Source organism: Magnolia sinica, chromosome 11 (assembly GCF_029962835.1).
Source record: "Magnolia sinica isolate HGM2019 chromosome 11, MsV1, whole genome shotgun sequence".
Taxonomy (NCBI): Eukaryota; Viridiplantae; Streptophyta; class Magnoliopsida; order Magnoliales; family Magnoliaceae; genus Magnolia; species Magnolia sinica.
In genome coordinates, this window is record NC_080583.1 from 78,145,504 (window position 1) to 78,165,617 (window position 20,114).

Below are 20,114 nucleotides of genomic sequence, written 5' to 3' on the forward strand. Positions count from 1 at the left end.
ACCTTAGTACTCTTTTCAATGTGAACCATCCATCATATGTGCCTATCTTCAATGTGAATCATTAATCTTATGAGGCCCACCTTCAATGTGGGCTACCCATCATGGGGGGTCACCTTGGATGTGAATCGTCCATCAAGTTAGACATCGGATATTGATCGTCCATCATGTAAGACACACCTTTAATGTAGATCGTCCATCATGCAAGGCCTAAGACCCAATTCAAAGTAGGTTGTCCATTATGAGAGGCCTGCCTTAGATGTATGACATTCATTGTTAGGGGTTAACCTTCTATGTGAACTATTCTCATGTAGAGGCCTATTTTGTTACGGGTAATCAATCATATGGAGCCCTCTATCAATTTTATTATCCATCATGTGCAGCCCACATTCACTATCCATCATTTATCAAGTGGAGTCTACCTTTGATGTGGACCTTCCATCATGTGAGGCCACCCTTGATATGTGTTTATACCCATTTTCAACATCCCAACGTAGTCCAATAGAAAACTGCTACATGGTGACACCACTTGTTTAGCACGCATGAAAGACGTACTTGTAGCTTTCCCCGTCATATATTCTGTTATTAATGTTATGGCATATACTCTTACACATGCCTCTAGAGTATAAATCGTTGCATGCCACGCAACTAAGATCAACATACTCATTTAGGAGGTAATGTTGCTGGGAGCGTTGCACAAAACCTTAGGATCTCGCCTCCCAAGACATCAGAATTATGGGATATAATAAAGCAATGAAATAAATCAAAGCATAAACCACGCGACACAAGAAATTTTACGTAGAAAACCCTCAAAGAGGTAAAAACTACGGGACCTCGTCCAGAGCAACAATTCACTATAAAGTAGAATGTTACAATCGATTACAAGCACACACCGCTTGAATCAAACCTTCTTCACTCACACAGGAGTGGATGAACAATAAGAGAATAATGAAAAACAGAGAGATCTCACCGATTATGAGGATGTAGAAGTACTGATACGTCAACTGCAAAGTAGATTACCTCTACGAGCAAAACCTCCTTTCCACAAGCTTCCTTTCTCTCTCTCTTTCCCTTTCTTTTACCATTTGATAGCCCTAAACCATTTAGCAAACCCTTTTAGAACTTTAGGAAACCCTCTTACATTGCCCTAGAATAACCGTAAAACCCCTATTTATAGTTTTGGCAACTCTCTTTCACACCTCTTGCTAAACTGCCTCAAATTTACGCAGTCCGCACCAAATCTGAACTGAATCTGCATTACTCTTAATTGGTCGAGTACCACGGAATTCAAAAATAAATAGCTCGTTGGACTTTGAGTCGAGCACCGCTCGATTGGTCGAGCGGCCCACTCGACTGGTCAAGCAGTGCAGTAATGCCAAGATTTGTGGCATCTGATTCGTACCACATCTCCTTTAAACTGAGGAAGAAAACTCCATCAAATGTATCTAACATGATTATAAAAGACCCGCTGAGATAATAGATCTAATCATGGATATGACGATGTTATTCTCGATAAGGACATCTCTCAAAATCCTTTCGAAATTGAAGATGTTCCCAGAGATGTTTGGAGAGTTAGTAGTGATCAATAAGGTAATAAATATCAAGAGACATCAGACTTATGTCCAAGCCAATCTAGCTGTGGTTCGGACCTAAGTTAGGAGATACAGACATATCAGTTCAGTCAGGTTCCCCATTTTGTAAATCAATCGACTTTAAGAGAATGGAAGAACTAGATCTAACCTGACTTAATAATAAATCAATATAAGGTGTTAAATCCCATATCACTTTAAACCATCGCCTTATGGATGGTTAAATGTAGGAGGAGGTTTGATCTGAACCGTCCAACATCTCGAAATTGACAAGGTGGGCCATTAACAAAGATGTTGACTGGTCATGATCGGTATAAGTCTAGCCCTTTAGATTCATCGATCTTAGTCTAGGTGTCTTCGTCATAGAAACTTTGGTAATTCGAGACCAAATCTTTAGTGGGCTACAAACATCTTCGTGACATATTAATTATGAGAAGAATATCCAAGATGCCAGCGAGTCCAAATTTGGCTTGAGTCATTTCTTCCCAATATACGTTGCTAATTTTGGGGTCGATCAAGGCGATTCCAATATACAAAAATGTAACGTAAGTGCAAAGGATCCATAAGCAACAAGAAAGCCCAACGAGGGATTTCACCACCTCGATAACCTATAAAAGAAGTACACGAAAAAGATATCGGGGCTCCATGTAAACACATCTATCTACTTTACATTTATCTTTTCTTAGTTTAGCCTATTTCTAACATAGATAGATACTACATAGTAGCTCCCACTACATTGCCTTAGGAATATGAGTAAATATCTTCAACCTTAAGTTCAAGGATCGTGTTCAACTGAGTTCCATTTCGCTTGATCATACCAATCCAATAACATCTTGCTAATCACCCGTCTCCATAGTCTATTTCAATAGACAAATTAAGTATTTATCTTTGTTTTTGTTTCATTTATTTCTCTGATTGATTATTACTTTGTCAATTATAATTGATCATACATTTTAAATATCAATAAAGTCGACATTATCTATCCTTATTTTATTTATTTATATATTATTGTTTATTTGACATGCATACAATACAAACCTAAAGACTGGTGAAAAACTAAGTCCTTAAGGTCGTAGACTCACGACTATTGTGACAAAAGCAAAAAGAATTCATTCGGAAGGGTTAACCCCAACTCTTTCACAACTCACTTAAATGTAGCGTAAAACCGATAGTTAAGAGGATAACTAGATTCCGGTCTAGTCTCCAATCTGTCCATCTCGACGTAGGAGACATTGATTATGCTTGAATATTGTATATTTATCCTATCAATTGCACTAGTTTCTATGCACTTAAATGAATTAATTAAATAGACCGATTTGCACTATCGTTATAATGTTTAAAGAGTATTGAGCGAGAATACAAGACTTTATATTTTATTTAATTTTTTTCATGTATATATTGGAGTCCCCAGCTTAGTGGACTTTATACTTTGGTGTTGTTGAATATTTATTGTGGCTTGTATAGTTTTCATTTGGGTGAACACCACTTTTGAAATTGTACATCCTTGAATATTAGCTATCTATTTCTAGGTTTAGTTATCTCCGCTTAACTTTTGATACTACTAATTTAAAGCTACTCTGATTGTCGATCATTAATGAACATTAACTAGACTGTGCCGGCATGTGGAAACTTGCCTATGTGTATTTTCATTAGGTTCACACCCAGGAACTTAGGATCAGAGTCTTCATACTCGAGTATTAATTTTTGGGGTGTGACACACTACAATTGTGATTGATTCAGATATGTAATGGGGCAGTGCGCTTGGACTATGTTACGTATCCACAATACTTCAATTGGACGTGAACTATATCCAGTGTGGAGGCTCCTAAGGGAGTAGTAGTTGTTATGGGTTAAGCTACTACTCCAAGACTCTTCCATCAATTTGTCTTAGTCCTAAAGTCCACGTAAGGGAAACCTCAAGTTCCATTGAAAAAAGGGTTTTACAAACGTTATGAGCTGTACAGGGCTAAGTTTGTCGATTCATCCATTCACATCTAAATAATACAATACCTTTCAATTATATTTTTAAGATTCACTTATTCAATTTTGATCTCCATAATTGACGTATAGACAATCTATTATTCCGCATTAAGTCTTACATAAGATCCACTTGAGTTTTAAAGTTGCCTTATTTTTTGGCTCATGTCCTAACATGAATTGAAAAATTGGACGAACAAGTGAGATTTTCACAAACATCACGTGACACATAGGGATTGCAAGCAATCAAAGCCAATAAGGTGCAACCCCAACCTCACCCAACATGGTGCAGTCCTAACTGTGGGGCTCAACTTGATGCATGTGTAGTATATCCACACTATCAATCCATTTTTCCAGCTTATTTTAGGGCATGATCCAAAAAAAGGATCAAATATAAATCTCGGGTGGATCACACTATAAGAAATGTTGGTGATTAGATGCCCACCATTAAAAACTTCCTAAGGCCCATAGTAATGTTTATTTTCCATCCAACTTGTTGATAATGTCATTAGGACTTGGATGAAAGAAAGAAAGAAAAAATACCAGCTTAATTAAAAAACTTTTGCATCCCAAAAGTAGCTCTTTATGGTCAATTGCCACTGTGGTCCATTTAAGATTTAGATTTACTTCATTTTTTTGTCTCATGCCTTAAAATGAGTTAGCAAAAATGGATGGACAGTGTGGATATGCTACACATACAACAAGGTGGGCCCAACAGTTAGGGCCACACCTAGCCCCTCCTGTTTTCTTGTAGCTGATTATGTGCCTTGATGTATATGTACTGTACATCCTTACTTCGTCCATTTTTTCAGCTCATTTTTTTGGACAGTGCCAAAAATGAAGAAGATTCAAATCTCAAGTGGGCCACACCACATGAAACCATGGTGATTGACCACTAAAAACTAGCTCAAAGTTTTGGATCAAGTTCATATTTGTTTTCATAGAAGATTTTAATGGTAGGTATTCAATCACCACTTTTTCTCTTGGAGTAGCATATTTATGAGATTTGAATTCATATCCTATGCTTGCCACAAACATAAAATTCTATTTCTTCTGTATGGAGATTGGGCCACCTCATCACTAATATTGTCAGCACTGTTTCATTAAATACAATGTGTGATGATGTGGTTCAATCATATATAACAAACAGGAATTTTCAGTCTTAAGCAAGCGGAGGATATGGATTCATGACATTTGGATCTCCTTCACTCTTAGGCTTACGCCTAAAATGAGCTCTCTTTTTATTCATACTTCATAGGATTTCAGTCCACCTTGGAAGCAGATTGCGTAGTGTGGTGTTGGGCACTGTGGGCCACCAAAATGTATATGTTTTATCCACCTTGTTCATCCATTTTTCAAGATAACTTTAAGACCAGAGTATAAAAATGAGGTAATCCAAAACTTAAGTGGACCATAGAATGGGAACCGTGGGGATTCAATGCATGCCCATCGTTAAAACCTTTTGGGGCTTGTAAAAGTTTTAGATCAAGCTGATATTTATGTTGTCCCTTCATCCAAGCCTATATAACCTTATGATCACGTTGGATGATGTTGAAAATTTGGTTTCCAAAAATTTTAAAATGCAGGATTTTTCTTTTAGTGCCAAAATGATGTTGAAAATTTTCAAATAAAAAATTGCAGTTTTGATTTTATCATACGTCGAAAATGAGAAAAAAAAAAACTTGTGATTTATATGTGGAGGTATGTGTGGGTATTATGACTTTAAGTTCTGGAGATTGAGATGCTTGGGTTGCGTGTGCTCGCGCTCATGGTCGGGCACGGGTGCGAGCAAGAGCAGTGTGGTGCTGGTGCTAGTTGGCGCATATATGTTCATTGTTTGAGTTTGTCAGAAGATCAGCTATGTTGAAAATTTCCTAAGTTGACCATTCGTGATTACTACATGCAGGATTCAGATAGACTTGTCTTATCATACAAGTAATTTGCATGTAATTAATTAGCAATTGACAAAGGGGGGAATCATAATTTAAGAATAATATAATTTTTATGTGATTCAGCTTGGTGAAACAAAATAAACTTTTTATTATTATTTTTTTCAATTTTTCCAACATATTTCCAACATATAATGAATAACATCATGGTGGGCCTTAGAAAGGTTTCAATTGTTTCCTGTGATGGTTTACTCGAGCATAATTTGGCTTGTTTCATTGCGAGGTATCTCTTAGAATGTGCTGACAAAAATAGTATGAATTGGAATCCTCCACTGGACACCAATAGAAATTTATATCAACACGTTGAAGACTTGGCACACAATCTCACGTCTACCAGTGGGAACACGCGAGCATCCAACGGATCAGATCGTCGATCTGACATCTGACCAAATCACTGTGACCGTTGACGAGTCGCCTTCCCTTCCCTCAGCAATAGCGGTTCGCTGATTCCAGGAGCAGTCCCATCAGCACATGCCACGTGTCAATATAGAATGCATATGCAAGATCAGATCTTTCCATGAGGTAGACATACACTGTTTAGAGGTCCGTTCCAAAAACCGGGAAATTTCACACCTCAGGTGGGCCACAGCTTACAAAACAAATGGACGTCTAAAGAAAATGGTTTACCCATCTAAATTGTGGCCCACATAAGGAATCGAAGTTTCCTTATTTTTTAGACATATAAGATGTAAGAATTATTTCCATACAGATGGAAAGCTCAGATCTCCTGCACGTGTCCCATATTGGCACTTCGGTCTACGTGTTTATGGGCAGGGCTCCACGCGTGTGGAATTAGTAAAACTTCTGTACATACGTTTCTATGTTAGACCTTAAATATAAATCCCATATGTGAGGCCCAAAGTGAATTTTTAATCTCATCCAATCTATCTATCACGTGATTCCAATAATTTTCTCCTTGCAGCCAAAAAATCAAACTGATTCAAAACTCATTTGGGCCACACTAAAGCGAATAATTGGAAAGAGAACTTCCACCATTAAAAGCCTTCCAATTCTATGTAGGTCCCACTATGTTTTTATATATCCCATCTACTCCATTCATAAGATGCATCCGGATGGGATGAATAGAAAATCATAAATATGTCATTCCAAAACTCAGTTAGGACACAACACACGATTTTAGAGGTTTGAGGCATGATTTTACATGGTGTGGCCCACCTGAGTTTTGAATCATCTTATCCTTATTGCTATCTGAATAATAGCAGGAACCATAGATGATGGACGGATTCGATGTCATTGAAACTGTACAGTGGGCCCCAAAAATTGATTTGTATGTTGGGCTTAATACAGAAACGTTTTGTATTGGATCCGACAACCAAACCCGTCACACATAACGACTTCTTCTCCCATCTTTATTTCAACGCTTTCATGGTAAGAAGCCTTTGTATCTCTCCATCCATTGCAAAATTCTCCATATTCAGGTAATTTTTCATCTCTTCTGATCAAAACCCATTTCCAAAATCTTGTTTTCTAATCTGTGTTTTATTTATTTATTTATTTTGAAAAATATCATCTGGGTATGTTGAAAGCAAAACCCCCCCCCCCCCCCCCCCCCAAATGACCCCAAATGAAAATTTGCACCAAATTATACTGATTAATTATGAAATTTCATGATATTTGGTGCAACCAAACGCACCCTAAAAGCTGTTCTTTTCTTATGCTGATTTATGTTGTATGGTTGGTGATTGTCTGAATTTGAATTGTATTGACTGCAAATTCAATTGGGGAAAAACCCATTTGGTATAAACGCTGTTTTTTTTTTTTTTTTTTTTTGGGGGGGTAAATTCCATAGTTATATTTGGAAATGCAAGTAATAAAGGAGCTCTGGATTGTTTTCATCATGATTGTATTCGCCTCTGCTCTTCATAGATGTGATTATTGAGAAATTCTATTGCAAAAATTGCAAGTTGAGAAGTCAGTTAGCTTTTGCTTTTCTTAATCTTATCTGTAATTGCTGCAGAGTCAACAAGTTAAAAAAATCACTTGGTGTAGATGCTTTTATGAAATTTGTAGATAACTTGCAAATGCAAAGCAGTTGAGTAGCTTTGATTTTATGCAAGGAGATTGTGATCGGTACATCTCCAACATGTGAGTTTCAAGAAATTCTATCATTAAAATGGACTTTAATTGCTAAAATTTAATAGGAAAGAACGATCAAATATAGATGCTAGTTTCGAATATATATATATATATATATATATTTCAGGTTTTTCATTTTTTGAAGTAATGTTTCATAAAAGAGAATGATGATACCAAACAATTAAATTCAACCATTTTTCTTTCATAGTTTAAGGTTTTTCACAATATGGCCCCATGTACTGTTATTAGATACATCGGGACTATAGTTGTTTGATCGGAGGTCATGTTCAGTGATCCAAGCCATGGATGTGATAAGATACCTAGCTGATGTGGGTACCTCTAAAATCTTTGAGATAGGAAGATCCTAAACTTTCAAACAGTGGTCCACAAACCAACAGTTGAGGACACGGTCCACATTCTTAGGAAAAGAATTAAATGATCAAAGTGTTGAAATATTTCAATATGAGAGTTCTCTTTTTTGGGGTACCACCGAGCTATGGTGAGGCGCATTGTTTAAATTGATTAGATCCATGAAACATGGCTCCAGATCCAATGGCTATATTCCCTGCATACTCTAAAACAATGCGTAAAAAAGTAGTGTTGCATACCTCTTATAATGTATAGAAGATGACAACCAAGAAATGATGTTGAACTTTGAAATCTTTCAGGCACATAACATCCATGGCTCAATCAGTAGATACAAGTACTGGGAAGAAGCTTATCCAAATTGACATAAGTTCAGACACTGTCTGTCCCTGGTGTTTTGTGGGCAAAATGAACCTGGACAAGGCTATAAATTCATCAAAGGATCTATTTGATTTTGAGGTTTCCTTCTCTTTCTCTCTTATCATTTCCGTTCTAATCATTCTTGTGCCTTCTATGGTTAATCAATTCTTCATTATCAGGTTTGCTGGCACCCATTTTTTCTTGATCGTTCTGCACCCAAAGAAGGCATAAAGAAGTCTGAATTTTACAGGAAAAAGTTCGGAAATCGATATGAACAGATTACTTCGAGAATGGCAGAGGTTTTTTTTTCCCCTCATTCCTGAATAGGTTGTAAATTGTAGTACAGAGAATGCTAGTCACAGATATGCATCAGCAGTCAACGGACTCAACACCCCGACATATTCTAGCATGGCACATGTATGAGATTTAGTAACCTAATGAGCAGACTGGCCTGATTCTTGGCCAGAAAAGATTAATGGCGGGGTCCACTTGTGTATCTGCAAGTAGCATTTCTCTTTCGGGGCGCATTCTATTGTTACCGGTACCACCGTAAGCTAATGGTATGGTGGTACCAGGTATATGCGGGGCCACATGATGTATACACACCGTCCAACCCGTCTTTAACCTGCACCACATCATAAAACCCCCTTCCCCATGACATGCAAAAAGGGAACAAACTCTATGGGAACACCCACCCTTGAATTTCACATGAATTGCAAAACAGCCTGAGTTTTGGCCCGTCCCTTCATCTTGACTGGATGAATGGTAACAACGGACATGATTATATATAGGCAACACAGTGAGCCCCCCAAGACAAATCAATGGTGGGCGTTCCCTCTTAATATTTTTCTTGTGCTGTGGCCTATATGAGTTTTGGATTGGGCTGATATTTGGACTCTTGGAGTTTTCTGAGGTGACGCATTGTACGGTTGGGTTGTATGGTGTGAATGCATATGTTCCAAGTGCCACTGCAAGCTTCTTTTTTTAATTTATTTAAAATACAACTTACATGTATCTGTATTTTTGCCTATTAATCCATATTGAAAATTAAGTCTTGCAGGTTTTTCGAGGTCACGGGCTTGAGTATGATACTTCTGGGCTAACGTAAGTAAAATAGTATTTTTTTTTTCTTTCTTATGAACTGTATGTGCAAGAAGCAAATGCATCAGTCTCAATGATTTAACAGCAACACATTAATGCAGGGGGAATACAATGGACAGCCACAGGCTGATACAATTCGCTGGGCGGCAAGGCTTCAATAAGCAAAATGCTCTTGTACAAGAGTTGTTCCTCAATTATTTCACACAGGGCAAATATATAGGTGATCGGTAAGTACCTTACAAAAAAGAAAAATGATAAGTAACTATATGTTTATGAAGTTAGTTGCATGAATCATGAGCTCTGTAACAGCAACATTCCACTTGGTAATCTTTTGAGTTTTGCACACGTTCCACACACACCTTGCTGGACCCATCAAGACAGCCATTCAGATAAAACCATGGTCAGAGAAACTCTGTTACAAACTCCGTATAAAAAATAAAATTTATGACCGTTTTGATGTTTATAACTCTTTATAATTCTGAAGATAAGTGAAAAAAGAAAAACTCGTGTTCTTTGGTCAAACTGAATTAAACTCATGTTCTTCGAAGAAAAAATTCATTTAATTAATTAATTTTTTATTATGGTGATTTAGATACAAAGATTGGTCGTCTTCATACATTGATAGAATTGAGTGGAAGGTGGAAAATTTTTAGTGGAGAGGGATCAATTTATATAGAGATTACTTAGAAATGAAGGATATATTAACCTGCTATTTGATTACCTATCCACATAATCACTCATATGTAGATAGGTAATCTCTATATTGTGAATTGAAACGCCTGAGGTTTTCATTCTCCAATCTATGGCTTCTTCGTTTCGGATCGAAGCTGAATTAAACACAAACTTTTCCCATGCCCATCTTTTGCAATATGGCATTTTGCTAACAATGAGTGAACCATGATAAAAGCATAATATCTCTTTCCTCAATTTTTCTTTTCTTTTCTTTTTTGGTTTCTTTTTCTCCTATTTATAACTATGTTGCCTGAAAACAGGTACGATAGTAAATGAACGTGTGATCCTCTAAACCCAATCCCTAGGATTTGGCAAGAATTGGTCACGACTTGAAAGTATAACTAATGCAGGGGCATTTTCACACCGGTCTCTAGTGGGGTTGCTTGTGAGATGCAGGGGCACACTCAGGGTGGGCGGCCCGTGTGAGGCGGGTGGCTCGTGTGAGGCGGTACCCATGTGATTTGAGGCCCACGAGGGGAGTTCAGCCAAGGTCCTAACCTATGAGATATGGGGCCTGGGCTATGAGATAAATGGATTGATTTGCCATGCTCTAACAGCTCGAGCTTCTAGAGCAAGTGGTTAATTGTCCTGCATCAATAACCATGTTAAGATACCCCCTAACAATATATAGTGGCTGAACTAACAACCCGTTTGGAACGATTCACACTAAACTAGATATAACTAGTTGGTTAGGAATTCGATAACTTGTTAGATGTGAAAGTCAAGTCTAAAGTCTCAAGAAAGACTTATCCTTGTCCTTATTGAAGAAATCGGGTATCCAAGTCAGGCACTCCCATTTTTCTAAAGCATTTGAGCATAGATAATATCTACAATTTTGATGTGTGTTATATATATATATATATATATATATATATATATATATATATATATATATTAAAGATAACTGCAATTTTATTGAAAGAAAAGAAAAGAAAACAACAAGGAAAAGGAGAGAAACAACAAAGGAGCAGATTGCTGAGATAGCAGCGAGCACCTAGCCACCTAGAAACGATAGATCAACCCCCTTTAAAGCATTTACATTAATAGCCCATTCGATCACCCATTACATTAATATAATATCTACAATTTTGATGTGTTTATATTAAAATTATAATATGTCTTTTAGGTTCAAGCACACATTGAAAGATACAGAGAGAATGACGCTCATGGTTTCAAGGGCGAGCAACCCATCTCCACATTTTCCTTTGTTGTGGCCCTCTCGAGCTTTTGGGTTGACGTCCTAACATAAGCCAACTCAATAGATGTATAGTATGAATATCCTATCCTTTGTTGTGGCCTTCTCGAGCTTTTGAGCTGAGATCCTAACATGAGCTGGTGCAACAGATGTACAGTATGGATTCCATATGATCGTCACAGTGGGCCCGTACAGTCTCTCTACTATGGGTTACACGCAAAGAGGAGGAAAGTTCAAGCGGGCTACTGACATCAAAGAATTGAAAAGATGCAAAATTGAAATCTAATCTATTGCAGGCTTTTTTGTGGGTGAAATCTCAATTGTGCACTAGACAATGGCTATCGGCCCCATATTCCAGTTCCCAAAATACAGTGGACTTCATTTAAAATGTCTTCTCATGTCATTTAAATATTTAAGGCGGTGCGCAATGTCCTTATCTAAGTCAAATAGATTCTGAACAATGAGTCATGTAGCGACTGTATATTAAGCCCAACAGTTAATGTGCAACCTTGAGTTATTACTGGGAGGAAATATACAATGCTCGGCCCAAAAGTTTGTAGAGCATGCTCAGGCTTTCAATATGTAAATGTGGGGCCCTCTGGATCCGTGGTCCAGACAGCTGATATGATTGGACTCTGGATGGCCCATGCACAAAAACCTCCCGCAGATATTTTGTTTGCCATCTTCCCTTGCTGCGTTTTGGCATTTTTCCTTCTTCTTCTTCTTCTTCTTCTTTTTTTTTTAATTTTTTTTAATTTTTTTTATTTTAATGTGGTTATTGTTATCCAAAAATGATGAAGAAGAAGAAGAAAAAGAACAATATGGAAATATCTTAATCATTCAATATATGTCCACGATACATATGGAAAGAAAGAAAATACATTGCAGGTCTACATTCAATAGAAAAAGGCCGATGATTTGATGTAGTTCTTCCAGTCTTGCAGTTCCATCATACCATCATATCAATGGCTTTGATCAATGAACCATGGGGCCCCACATGTGCAAACTGAAAATTGAGCGCATTGTACAAACTTGGGGCCAAGCATTGTATAATACTTCTTTAGTAATAAAGGTCAGCAATCTAGTTTCACCTGCCTAGAAAGATCTTGATGTCTGAGATGGTATGATATCCACCTTGATGGTTTTTTATTTGAAAGCTGTAAACTTTTTTTGGCAATCTGAACGTATGCTTAGAGACCAACAAACCCTCTCTATGGAAACATATTTACCAAAATTCCATTCAACCTAAATATTCAAAGTTCTATTGCAGGCAAGTTCTTGTGGAAGCTGCTACAAAGGTCGGTGTAGAGGGAGCAGCAGAGTTCCTTGAAGATCCAAATAATGGGGTCAAAGAGGTAACTTTTTCGTAATTTGATATGTTCCCCTACACATGTAATATTTTTCTTTTGGTTTTTAGTGAAATCTTGTCCGTTCACTGAAACTAAAACGTGTTTTTGTGGGGTAACGTAGGTTGAAGATGAACTCGAAAAGCATTCTGCAGTCATTAGTGGAGTCCCATTTTTTGTGGTGGGTTTGAATTTTTATTTTGATCAAACACAAACTTTCTCATGTTCTATACGATCTGCAGTGCAATTATTTTATTATTCCTTTTAAAGCTCTTATGCCCACTCTACCTGGGGGAGTAGGACTTCAAATCCCACTCTCCCATATATGTGCGAATGTGGCATGTTTACAAGATTTGGGGCTGTTCATCAGGTTGGCCCATGGTTCAAAACCTGAAAACTCGAATAAATATGCAGAAGTAGACAGCATGGCTAGTTGGTATTGATGTCCGTACTTGAACTGGAGGTTGTGCGCACGTTCGAATCTTGTTCCCACCATTATTTATTTATTTATTATTAAAATGCCCACCAACCAGCGAGTAACTCAGTTCGAGTCTCCTCGAGTTGAATCTGAATTGAGGAGTTGAGTCAACGAGTTTTGTCAAGTCAGAAGTGAGTTGACTCAGACCAGTTTCAAATCGAGTCACCGAGTTTTATTACTATGGGTTGGCCCACTGTTTATGTGTCGTGTTGCAAAATCAGGCTGGTCCAATCATCAGGTGGTCACATTCGTATGGTGTAGACCAACAGGCAGTCTTTCTAAGTGTAGATTTTTGTTATGCATGTGGCATGCCTGATGAGTGACCCTCCTGATTTAAAAGCCACGCAACGTAGACGGCGAGGCCCCATCTAATAAACGGCCTGGATCTTGGGCACATGCCAGAGTGGCACACATGGGGGCCTAGGATTCTGAGTCCCACTCCTTTTAAGTAGCATTTGCTTTTCTCTTACACCAATACGTTTATTTTCTGACAGATCAACGGAAAGCACAAGCTGAATGGTGCCCAATCGCCGGAGGTGTTTGTAGGAGCTTTTCAAGCAATTGCAAATGTCCGCGCCACATGATATGATTACAAGAAACCCTTGATAGTTAGGGAAATAATCAAATCCTAAATGCTGAAATCTTAGCTAGATATTAAAATTTCAATAGTGGCAGTCATGCACATATCCGACCCGTTCATCTATTTGGCCTTACCATGGATGGCTCACATACGCCAATGGTCAGGCTGTTAGATAATCCTAACTAGTGATTGTATCTTGAGTGGTGATTTACTGTAATTGTCAAACTCATCTGATTGTGGCTAGGATTAACTGACCGCTGTGATTTGGGGCACACCAAAATAGAGCCCAACAGATGAAAGGTCTGGATTATGTGTGTTACTCCAAAAAATTAAATAATAATAATAGTAAGGTTTACCGCCTAGCAGCATTATTCGCTCGTAGTTATGCAAGTATTTACCAAGTGTGTTACTCTCAAAAATTAAATAATAATAATAATAATAGGGGTGTGTTTGGTTAAATTTCATGATATTTAGTGCAACCAAACACGCCCCAAAATAAAAATTGCAAAGAGACCTTCCTATCAAACATGTCTGTAAGGGGCTTTGAATCTTCTGATGCTTGTATTACAGTTTGGTTAAAAACCTGTTTTCCCAATACAATTGTTTCCATGATAATGGTCTCTCTCGTCTGTGAAATAGATTGGCGATTCTATCGCTTCAATGGTGTGACTTTGGTTATGATTTTTTTATAGCAAGAACTGAACCCACCTTTTGGCGATCCTGGTTGATTACTCGGTGGGCCCCACATTGGACAATGCTAGCTATATGATTGTTGGCATGTGAATGAATGGTAAAAAATATAGTACCTGGAAGTCAATATGCAACATCAAAAGCAGTAAATGGAAGGAAATCTTTGTTGGAAGAGATTTTTGGTCTAATCTCATCAACGGTGCTGCCCAACCCAGATGAATGATCTGAATTGCCTAAAAGGTGGGCCCACATGTACAGAATGCTGGTACAGACAAACGGGGCACGGATTTGGGCTGAGCATTGTGTAAAGCTTCTGATTAGGTGAGCATTTGATTTCCTTTAATGTTAATCCAGAGTCTGAAGGAAGCATAAATCTGATCAGCTTGGGAATGGCCTATGATCTTCTCCCCTGATTCAAAATCATCAAAACAATCTTTGGGTGGTGAAATGTTAACAATGACGATGGAATTTCTGTGATCAATCAAGCAAGATTTGAACTAATTAAGACCCCTGATTTAATCATGAGATTCTTAAAAGATTGAAATAACCCGGAATCCGATTGAGGGTTTCCCTGCCGTTTGGACGTGCTATTGAATTGGAAATGCATGGATTGGTTCATTAGAGAGGAAATGTCCATATTGTAACTACCATCCTCAAATTATTGCTGTAACATTCATTTCAAGTGTAATTTTAAACTAATATAATTGCATTTTGTAGGTGTATCCTGTCTGAATCATATAATCTACACACTCGAGGACTTGACTCAACTCAACTCCATGATCATTCAGGTTGGGTTGAATTGAAGACTCGATCAGGATCAACTCTTAACTCTTAATAACAATAAGAGGTTTCAACATATAGCACTTTCCCTTTGGCTCAAAGACAAATAACACGCTCGACTCTTAATAACAAGAGGTTTTGACATATAGCATCCTCTTTTTTAGCTCAAAGACAAATAACCCCTTCATGTGTTTTTTCAAATAAAACATTCCATTATCGATATTCAGGACCAACCAAAAAGAAGAAGAAGAAAGCATGTTAGCTTTTACCCTTGGTTTGGGAGAGAGGAGAGGTTGGTCTAGTGTTGGGGTTTTGGAGATTTGGGAGATGAGTAATATTATCATGTAAAATGATTTTGTTAACCTGACCATAATTAGTTTTTCGTTCCAAATAATAATAGCAGATGGTTTTTATTTTTATTTTTTATTATTTTTTACAGTATTTGGAAAATAGGTGTTATTTGTGAAACCAGTTAAGGGAAGGTGTTATTTGTCTTTGGCCCTAAAGGGAGGGTGTTATATGTCAAAACTTCTTATAATAAATTAAAAATAGTAACACTTGTAAGCATGATGTAAATCAGTTAGCTTTAGGATTAGTATTAGAAATGAGAAAACAAGCAAGAAACTGTTGCATTTCTTGCTAGTTGAGGGTGGTATAATTGCCAAAGAGGCCGTGGGTTTAACCACCGACTCGTCGTCCTCAGCAATTCACTAGGCCCAAGTCACATTGAGTTGACCGAGTTAGCCAGTCGACTCAACAAGTCTTCCTGAGTCAAGGGTCTAGTCGCTCTAAGATTTGAGTTTACAAGTGACTCAGCTCAAAATCTCACGGAGTCAGAGTTGACTAGGACGAGTTTCTAGTCTGAGGCAACTAGTTTTAGAACCATGTTCTGAATAATAAGTGTTTGTTTGGGTATGCAAACCCCATAAGATCACAATTACACCTTAATCCTGATTCTAGTGAGCCCCATGCCCTCCAAATCAGATTATCATGTGTGAAACCGAAGCTTTCCCTGCTTAATCACATTTATGCGCACAAAGTAAAACATCGAAAATCATGATTAAGGTGAGGAATTAAGGGATGGGCCTCGCCAAAATGGGGATTAAGGCATAATCCTGATTTTGCAGGATGATGAACTCAAATGGACCCAAATGTAACAGAATTGCAATCTGGTGATTCGCGTCTCTATTTAACTCAATTGTTTTTGTAATCTAATTCATTGCTGTATCCGGATGCTAGCGTACATGTCCGAAGTTGGGAGAAGAAAACAACCCCAATCCATCCTTGTCTTTGATTGTGTTGATCATGATCTCAAAGTGCATGGCCCGCCTCTGTGTTCAGCTCATGGCTGTAATCAGCAATACTGCATTCTTAATCAAGCCATTTTCTTGTCTTTTGACACAAGAAGACTATGAAATCGAGCTCGAATTCACCAATAATCTCCATGAACAATACCCGTCCTTGAAATGGTGGAACCGATTCTTGTCCCTTGCGATGATTTCACGGCTGTAGATCTTTGAAATTTCCTTGGTTGCCAATTGACAATCAACGCAAGTGCGCAAGTTCTTCATGATTCTGATCGATGTCCCCTGCTCTTAAGTTAAGAAGCCCAAAGCAATAGCAAGACTAGGAAATCGAGCTCAAATTCACCAATAATCCCCACAAGAACACAACCCGTCCATAAAATGGTGGAACCGATTCTTATCCCGCACGACGATTTTGCGGCCATAGATCTTCGAAATCACCTTCATTGCTGAATGGCAATCAATGCAAATGCGCAAGTTCTTCATGATTCTAATCGGTGTCCCCTGCTCTAAGCTAAGAAGCCCAAATGCTGTGGCTAATCTCTCGCTGTGGTGCCAAAGAGCTCTCTCTTTCTCCTCCTCTTTGACATCCAACAGCACTTGTTTCATGTCTGGCCTATATCCTTCCGTCTTTAACCTCTCCATCATCTCATCAATCTTCGCATAGATCTCAAAACGCATCGGATGCCGATCATCTTCTGCGAGAAACTCATGAACTACACCATTAGATTCGACCCAGCTACGGCCGGGCACCTTCCGGATACCATCTCTCTTCATCATCTCCCTCACTTTGGCCACTTCTTCCCATTTCCCAGCCGAAGCGTAGGTGTTTGATAACAGAATGAAGAGCCCATCAGCTGTACTTCCCATTTCTATCAGCTGGCGGGCTGCGATTTCAGCGACAGTGACATTTCCGTGGCTTCTACCACCACTAAGCAATGTTAGCCAAATAACTTCATTTGGATCAATTGGCATCTTGTCTATCACATCTTTCGCGGCATCTAGATGTCCTGCCCTGCTCAGGAGATCGACCAAACACCCAAAATGCTGCACTTTCGGCGTCATCTTGTATTTTTTCTTCATGAGCTCGAAATATATGAGACCATCCTTTACGAGGCCGGCGTGGCTACAGGCAGTTAGAACACCAATGAAGGTAATATCATTCGGTCTCATCTCTAATCTCTGCATCTCCACAAAGAGATCGAGAGCTTCATGGCCCAAACCATGGACTGCCAGACCCATGATCGTGGCTGTCCAATGCTCGACCGTTTTGTGTTTTATTGATCTGAACACGTGAATTGCGCTGTAAATGCTCCCACAATTTGAATACATGTTGATGAGAGCAGTGCCGAGAGGTCCACCCAATTCGAACTTGTTCTTACTAATGAGATTTGACAGCCATCTGCCTTTCTTGAGCAACCCAAGATCTGAAACTGCAGAAAGCACTCCCACCATTGTAGTCTCATCCGCTCTAACATTTCGTTCCATCAGCATTGCATCGAAAACATCCAATGCTTCCTTCGACCGTCCATTTCGGGCAAGACCCGTGATCAAGGAATTCCAGGATACCAAATCCCTGCAGCCCATCGAATCGAACAAATCCTTCGCTTCATCGACCCGGCCACACTTGGCATACCCATCAATCATCGAGTTCCAACTCACTACATCTCTCTCTTCCATCCGATTGAAGAAGGACCTCGCCAATTCAATCTCACCAGACTTGGCATACCCGTCAATCATTGAGTTCCCCGAAGCCACATCTCTCTCCGGCATTTCTTCGAAAATCCGGCATGCACTCTCAATCTCCCCAATTTTGATGTACCCATCAATCATCGCATTCCATGACACCAAATTCTTCATTCCCATCTGATCAAAGACTCGGCGGGCCGCAACCGCATCGCTGCACCTAGCGTACATATGAATCAGAGTGTTCTGTATGAAAGAATCCAATATATATTCGTTCTTAATGATCTGGCAATGGATTTGCTCACCTTCTTCTATTGAATTCATCTGCGAACACGCCTTTGCAATGAAAGTATACGTGAATTTATCGCAGCCAACATCCAAAACCAACATCTGATAGAACATGAGCAGAGCATTTTCGTGCCGGCCATGGTTCACGTGGGCCCGGATCATGGTGTTCCAGGTGAAAGTATCAGGCCGCTTGATCGCATTGAATACCGAGAGGGCATAATGAAGGCTCTCGGATTCGTTCCCATGCCCACCGAACGCGCAGAATTCAACGATTCGGCCGGTGGCAATTGGGTTTTTCACTAGGCCTGTTTTGATGAAGTGTGCATGGATTTGTTGCAATTCTCTGATGTTTGTGCACAAATCAAGAAGGAAGAGATTTGGGATTTTTGATTTGAATGGTTTGGGATTTTGAATTGTCGCAACGGCATACATTTTTTTCGACGGGAATGCTGTTTTTTGAAATTCTGGAGTACATAAAAGAAAAGCTCAGGTGTGGAGAACTGGAAACGAATCGGCTACTGACCCCGCCACTTGCCAATGGCTAGTGGTCGGTGCTCTGTGGGCCCCACCATGATGTATGTGTTTCATCCATGCCGTCCATCCATTCTTCCAGATCATTTTATAGTATGAGCCCAAAAATGAGGTTGATCCAAATCTCAAGTAGACCGCACAGTGTTAATTGAACGACCACCGTTAAAAACTTCACAGGGGCACAAAAGTTTTGGATCAAGCTCGTTATATTTATATATATATATATATATCTTCATCCAAAGTATTTATGACCTAATCAACAGGTTAGATGTCAAATATTAGAGTGGCATCCAAGTATTTATATCCTAATCAACAGGTTAGATGTCAAATATTAGAGCAGGACCTAAGAGGTTTTTATCGGTGAACATTCAATCACTGTTGTTTTCCCATGGTGTAATTAGGGGTGTACACGAGCCGAGCTAGTTTGGTTAGTCGCTGGACTCGACTCGAAAAAGCTCGATTCAACTCAGTTCAAAGCTGAATTTGAGCTGAGCCAAGCTGATTTTTTGTGCTTGAAAATGAGTTCGAGCAGCCCAGCTTGACTCGACTTGGATAACTAGTTTGGTGACTCAGTTACTTTGTCATTGATGTTGCTCACAAAGTGTTTAATAAAATGACTCAACCAAGTGTAGTTGGTGGCGAGGAAGGCATGTACATGAAACACATGCACTTTTTTTTCTTGATTTTTCTTGATTTTTTTTGTTGCTTAGTAGGTGTTTGATAAAATACCTATAAAACCATTACTTTTGTTTCACATATAGTAGGATTTTGAAGGTGCAGTCCAAGTGTTTATGGAAATGCTGCAATGGTGAACTCAGCCCGAGCTACTGACTGAACCGAGCCAAGCTTGCTAGTTGGGCTCGAGGACTGTGCCGAGCCGAGTTTTAGATGAGGTCAGCGAGTGGCCGAGCCGAGTCAAGCTGAGGCCAGCTAGACTCAATTCGACTCGATGTACACCCCTAGGCGTGATCCACCTAAGATTTATATTTAGATAAAATTTGGAATAAAGCCCTAAAATTATCTTTTGGAATGGATGGACGCCGTAGATAAAACACATGCATAATGGTG

General features: G+C 38.9%; 2 protein-coding genes across 3 annotated transcripts; one reads left to right on the forward strand and one right to left on the reverse strand.

The window, feature by feature from the left end:
- The first annotated feature begins 6,808 nt into the window (after positions 1 to 6,808).
- On the forward strand, positions 6,809 to 14,424 carry LOC131219432 (uncharacterized). Of its 2 annotated transcripts, none has more exons than XM_058214562.1 (8): positions 6,809 to 6,951; positions 8,278 to 8,434; positions 8,515 to 8,634; positions 9,396 to 9,439; positions 9,538 to 9,663; positions 12,634 to 12,718; positions 12,834 to 12,890; positions 13,682 to 14,424. In XM_058214562.1, exons 1-8 carry the CDS (start codon positions 6,899 to 6,901, stop codon positions 13,769 to 13,771), a joined length of 732 nt encoding a protein of 243 aa, XP_058070545.1. In that variant the 5' UTR covers positions 6,809 to 6,898; the 3' UTR covers positions 13,772 to 14,424. The 2 variants fall into 2 exon arrangements, with proteins under 2 accessions (XP_058070545.1, XP_058070546.1); XM_058214563.1 differs by lacking the exon at positions 6,809 to 6,951 and adding an exon at positions 7,485 to 7,618.
- Positions 14,425 to 16,396: 1,972 nt separating this feature from the next.
- LOC131219433 (pentatricopeptide repeat-containing protein At2g29760, chloroplastic-like) lies at positions 16,397 to 18,653 on the reverse strand. Its single transcript, XM_058214564.1, has 2 exons — positions 18,533 to 18,653; positions 16,397 to 18,447 (listed from the first exon to the last, which is right to left on the reverse strand). The coding sequence occupies exon 2, from the start codon at positions 18,405 to 18,407 to the stop codon at positions 16,884 to 16,886; it is 1,524 nt and encodes a 507-aa protein (XP_058070547.1). The 5' UTR covers positions 18,408 to 18,447; positions 18,533 to 18,653; the 3' UTR covers positions 16,397 to 16,883.
- Between the last annotated feature and the right edge of the window lie 1,461 nt (positions 18,654 to 20,114).

Bases quoted from the DNA above. Each gene is read 5' to 3' on its own strand.
- LOC131219432 (XM_058214562.1), top strand. From the start codon at position 6,899: ATGGTAAGAAGCCTTTGTATCTCTCCATCCATTGCAAAATTCTCCATA. The intron at 9,440-9,537 runs GTAAGTAAAATA...ACATTAATGCAG, and splicing joins TATGATACTTCTGGGCTAAC to GGGGAATACAATGGACAGCC. The intron at 12,891-13,681 runs GTGGGTTTGAAT...ATTTTCTGACAG, and splicing joins GTGGAGTCCCATTTTTTGTG to ATCAACGGAAAGCACAAGCT.
- LOC131219433 (XM_058214564.1), bottom strand. From the start codon at position 18,407: ATGGGAATGAAGAATTTGGTGTCATGGAATGCGATGATTGATGGGTAC.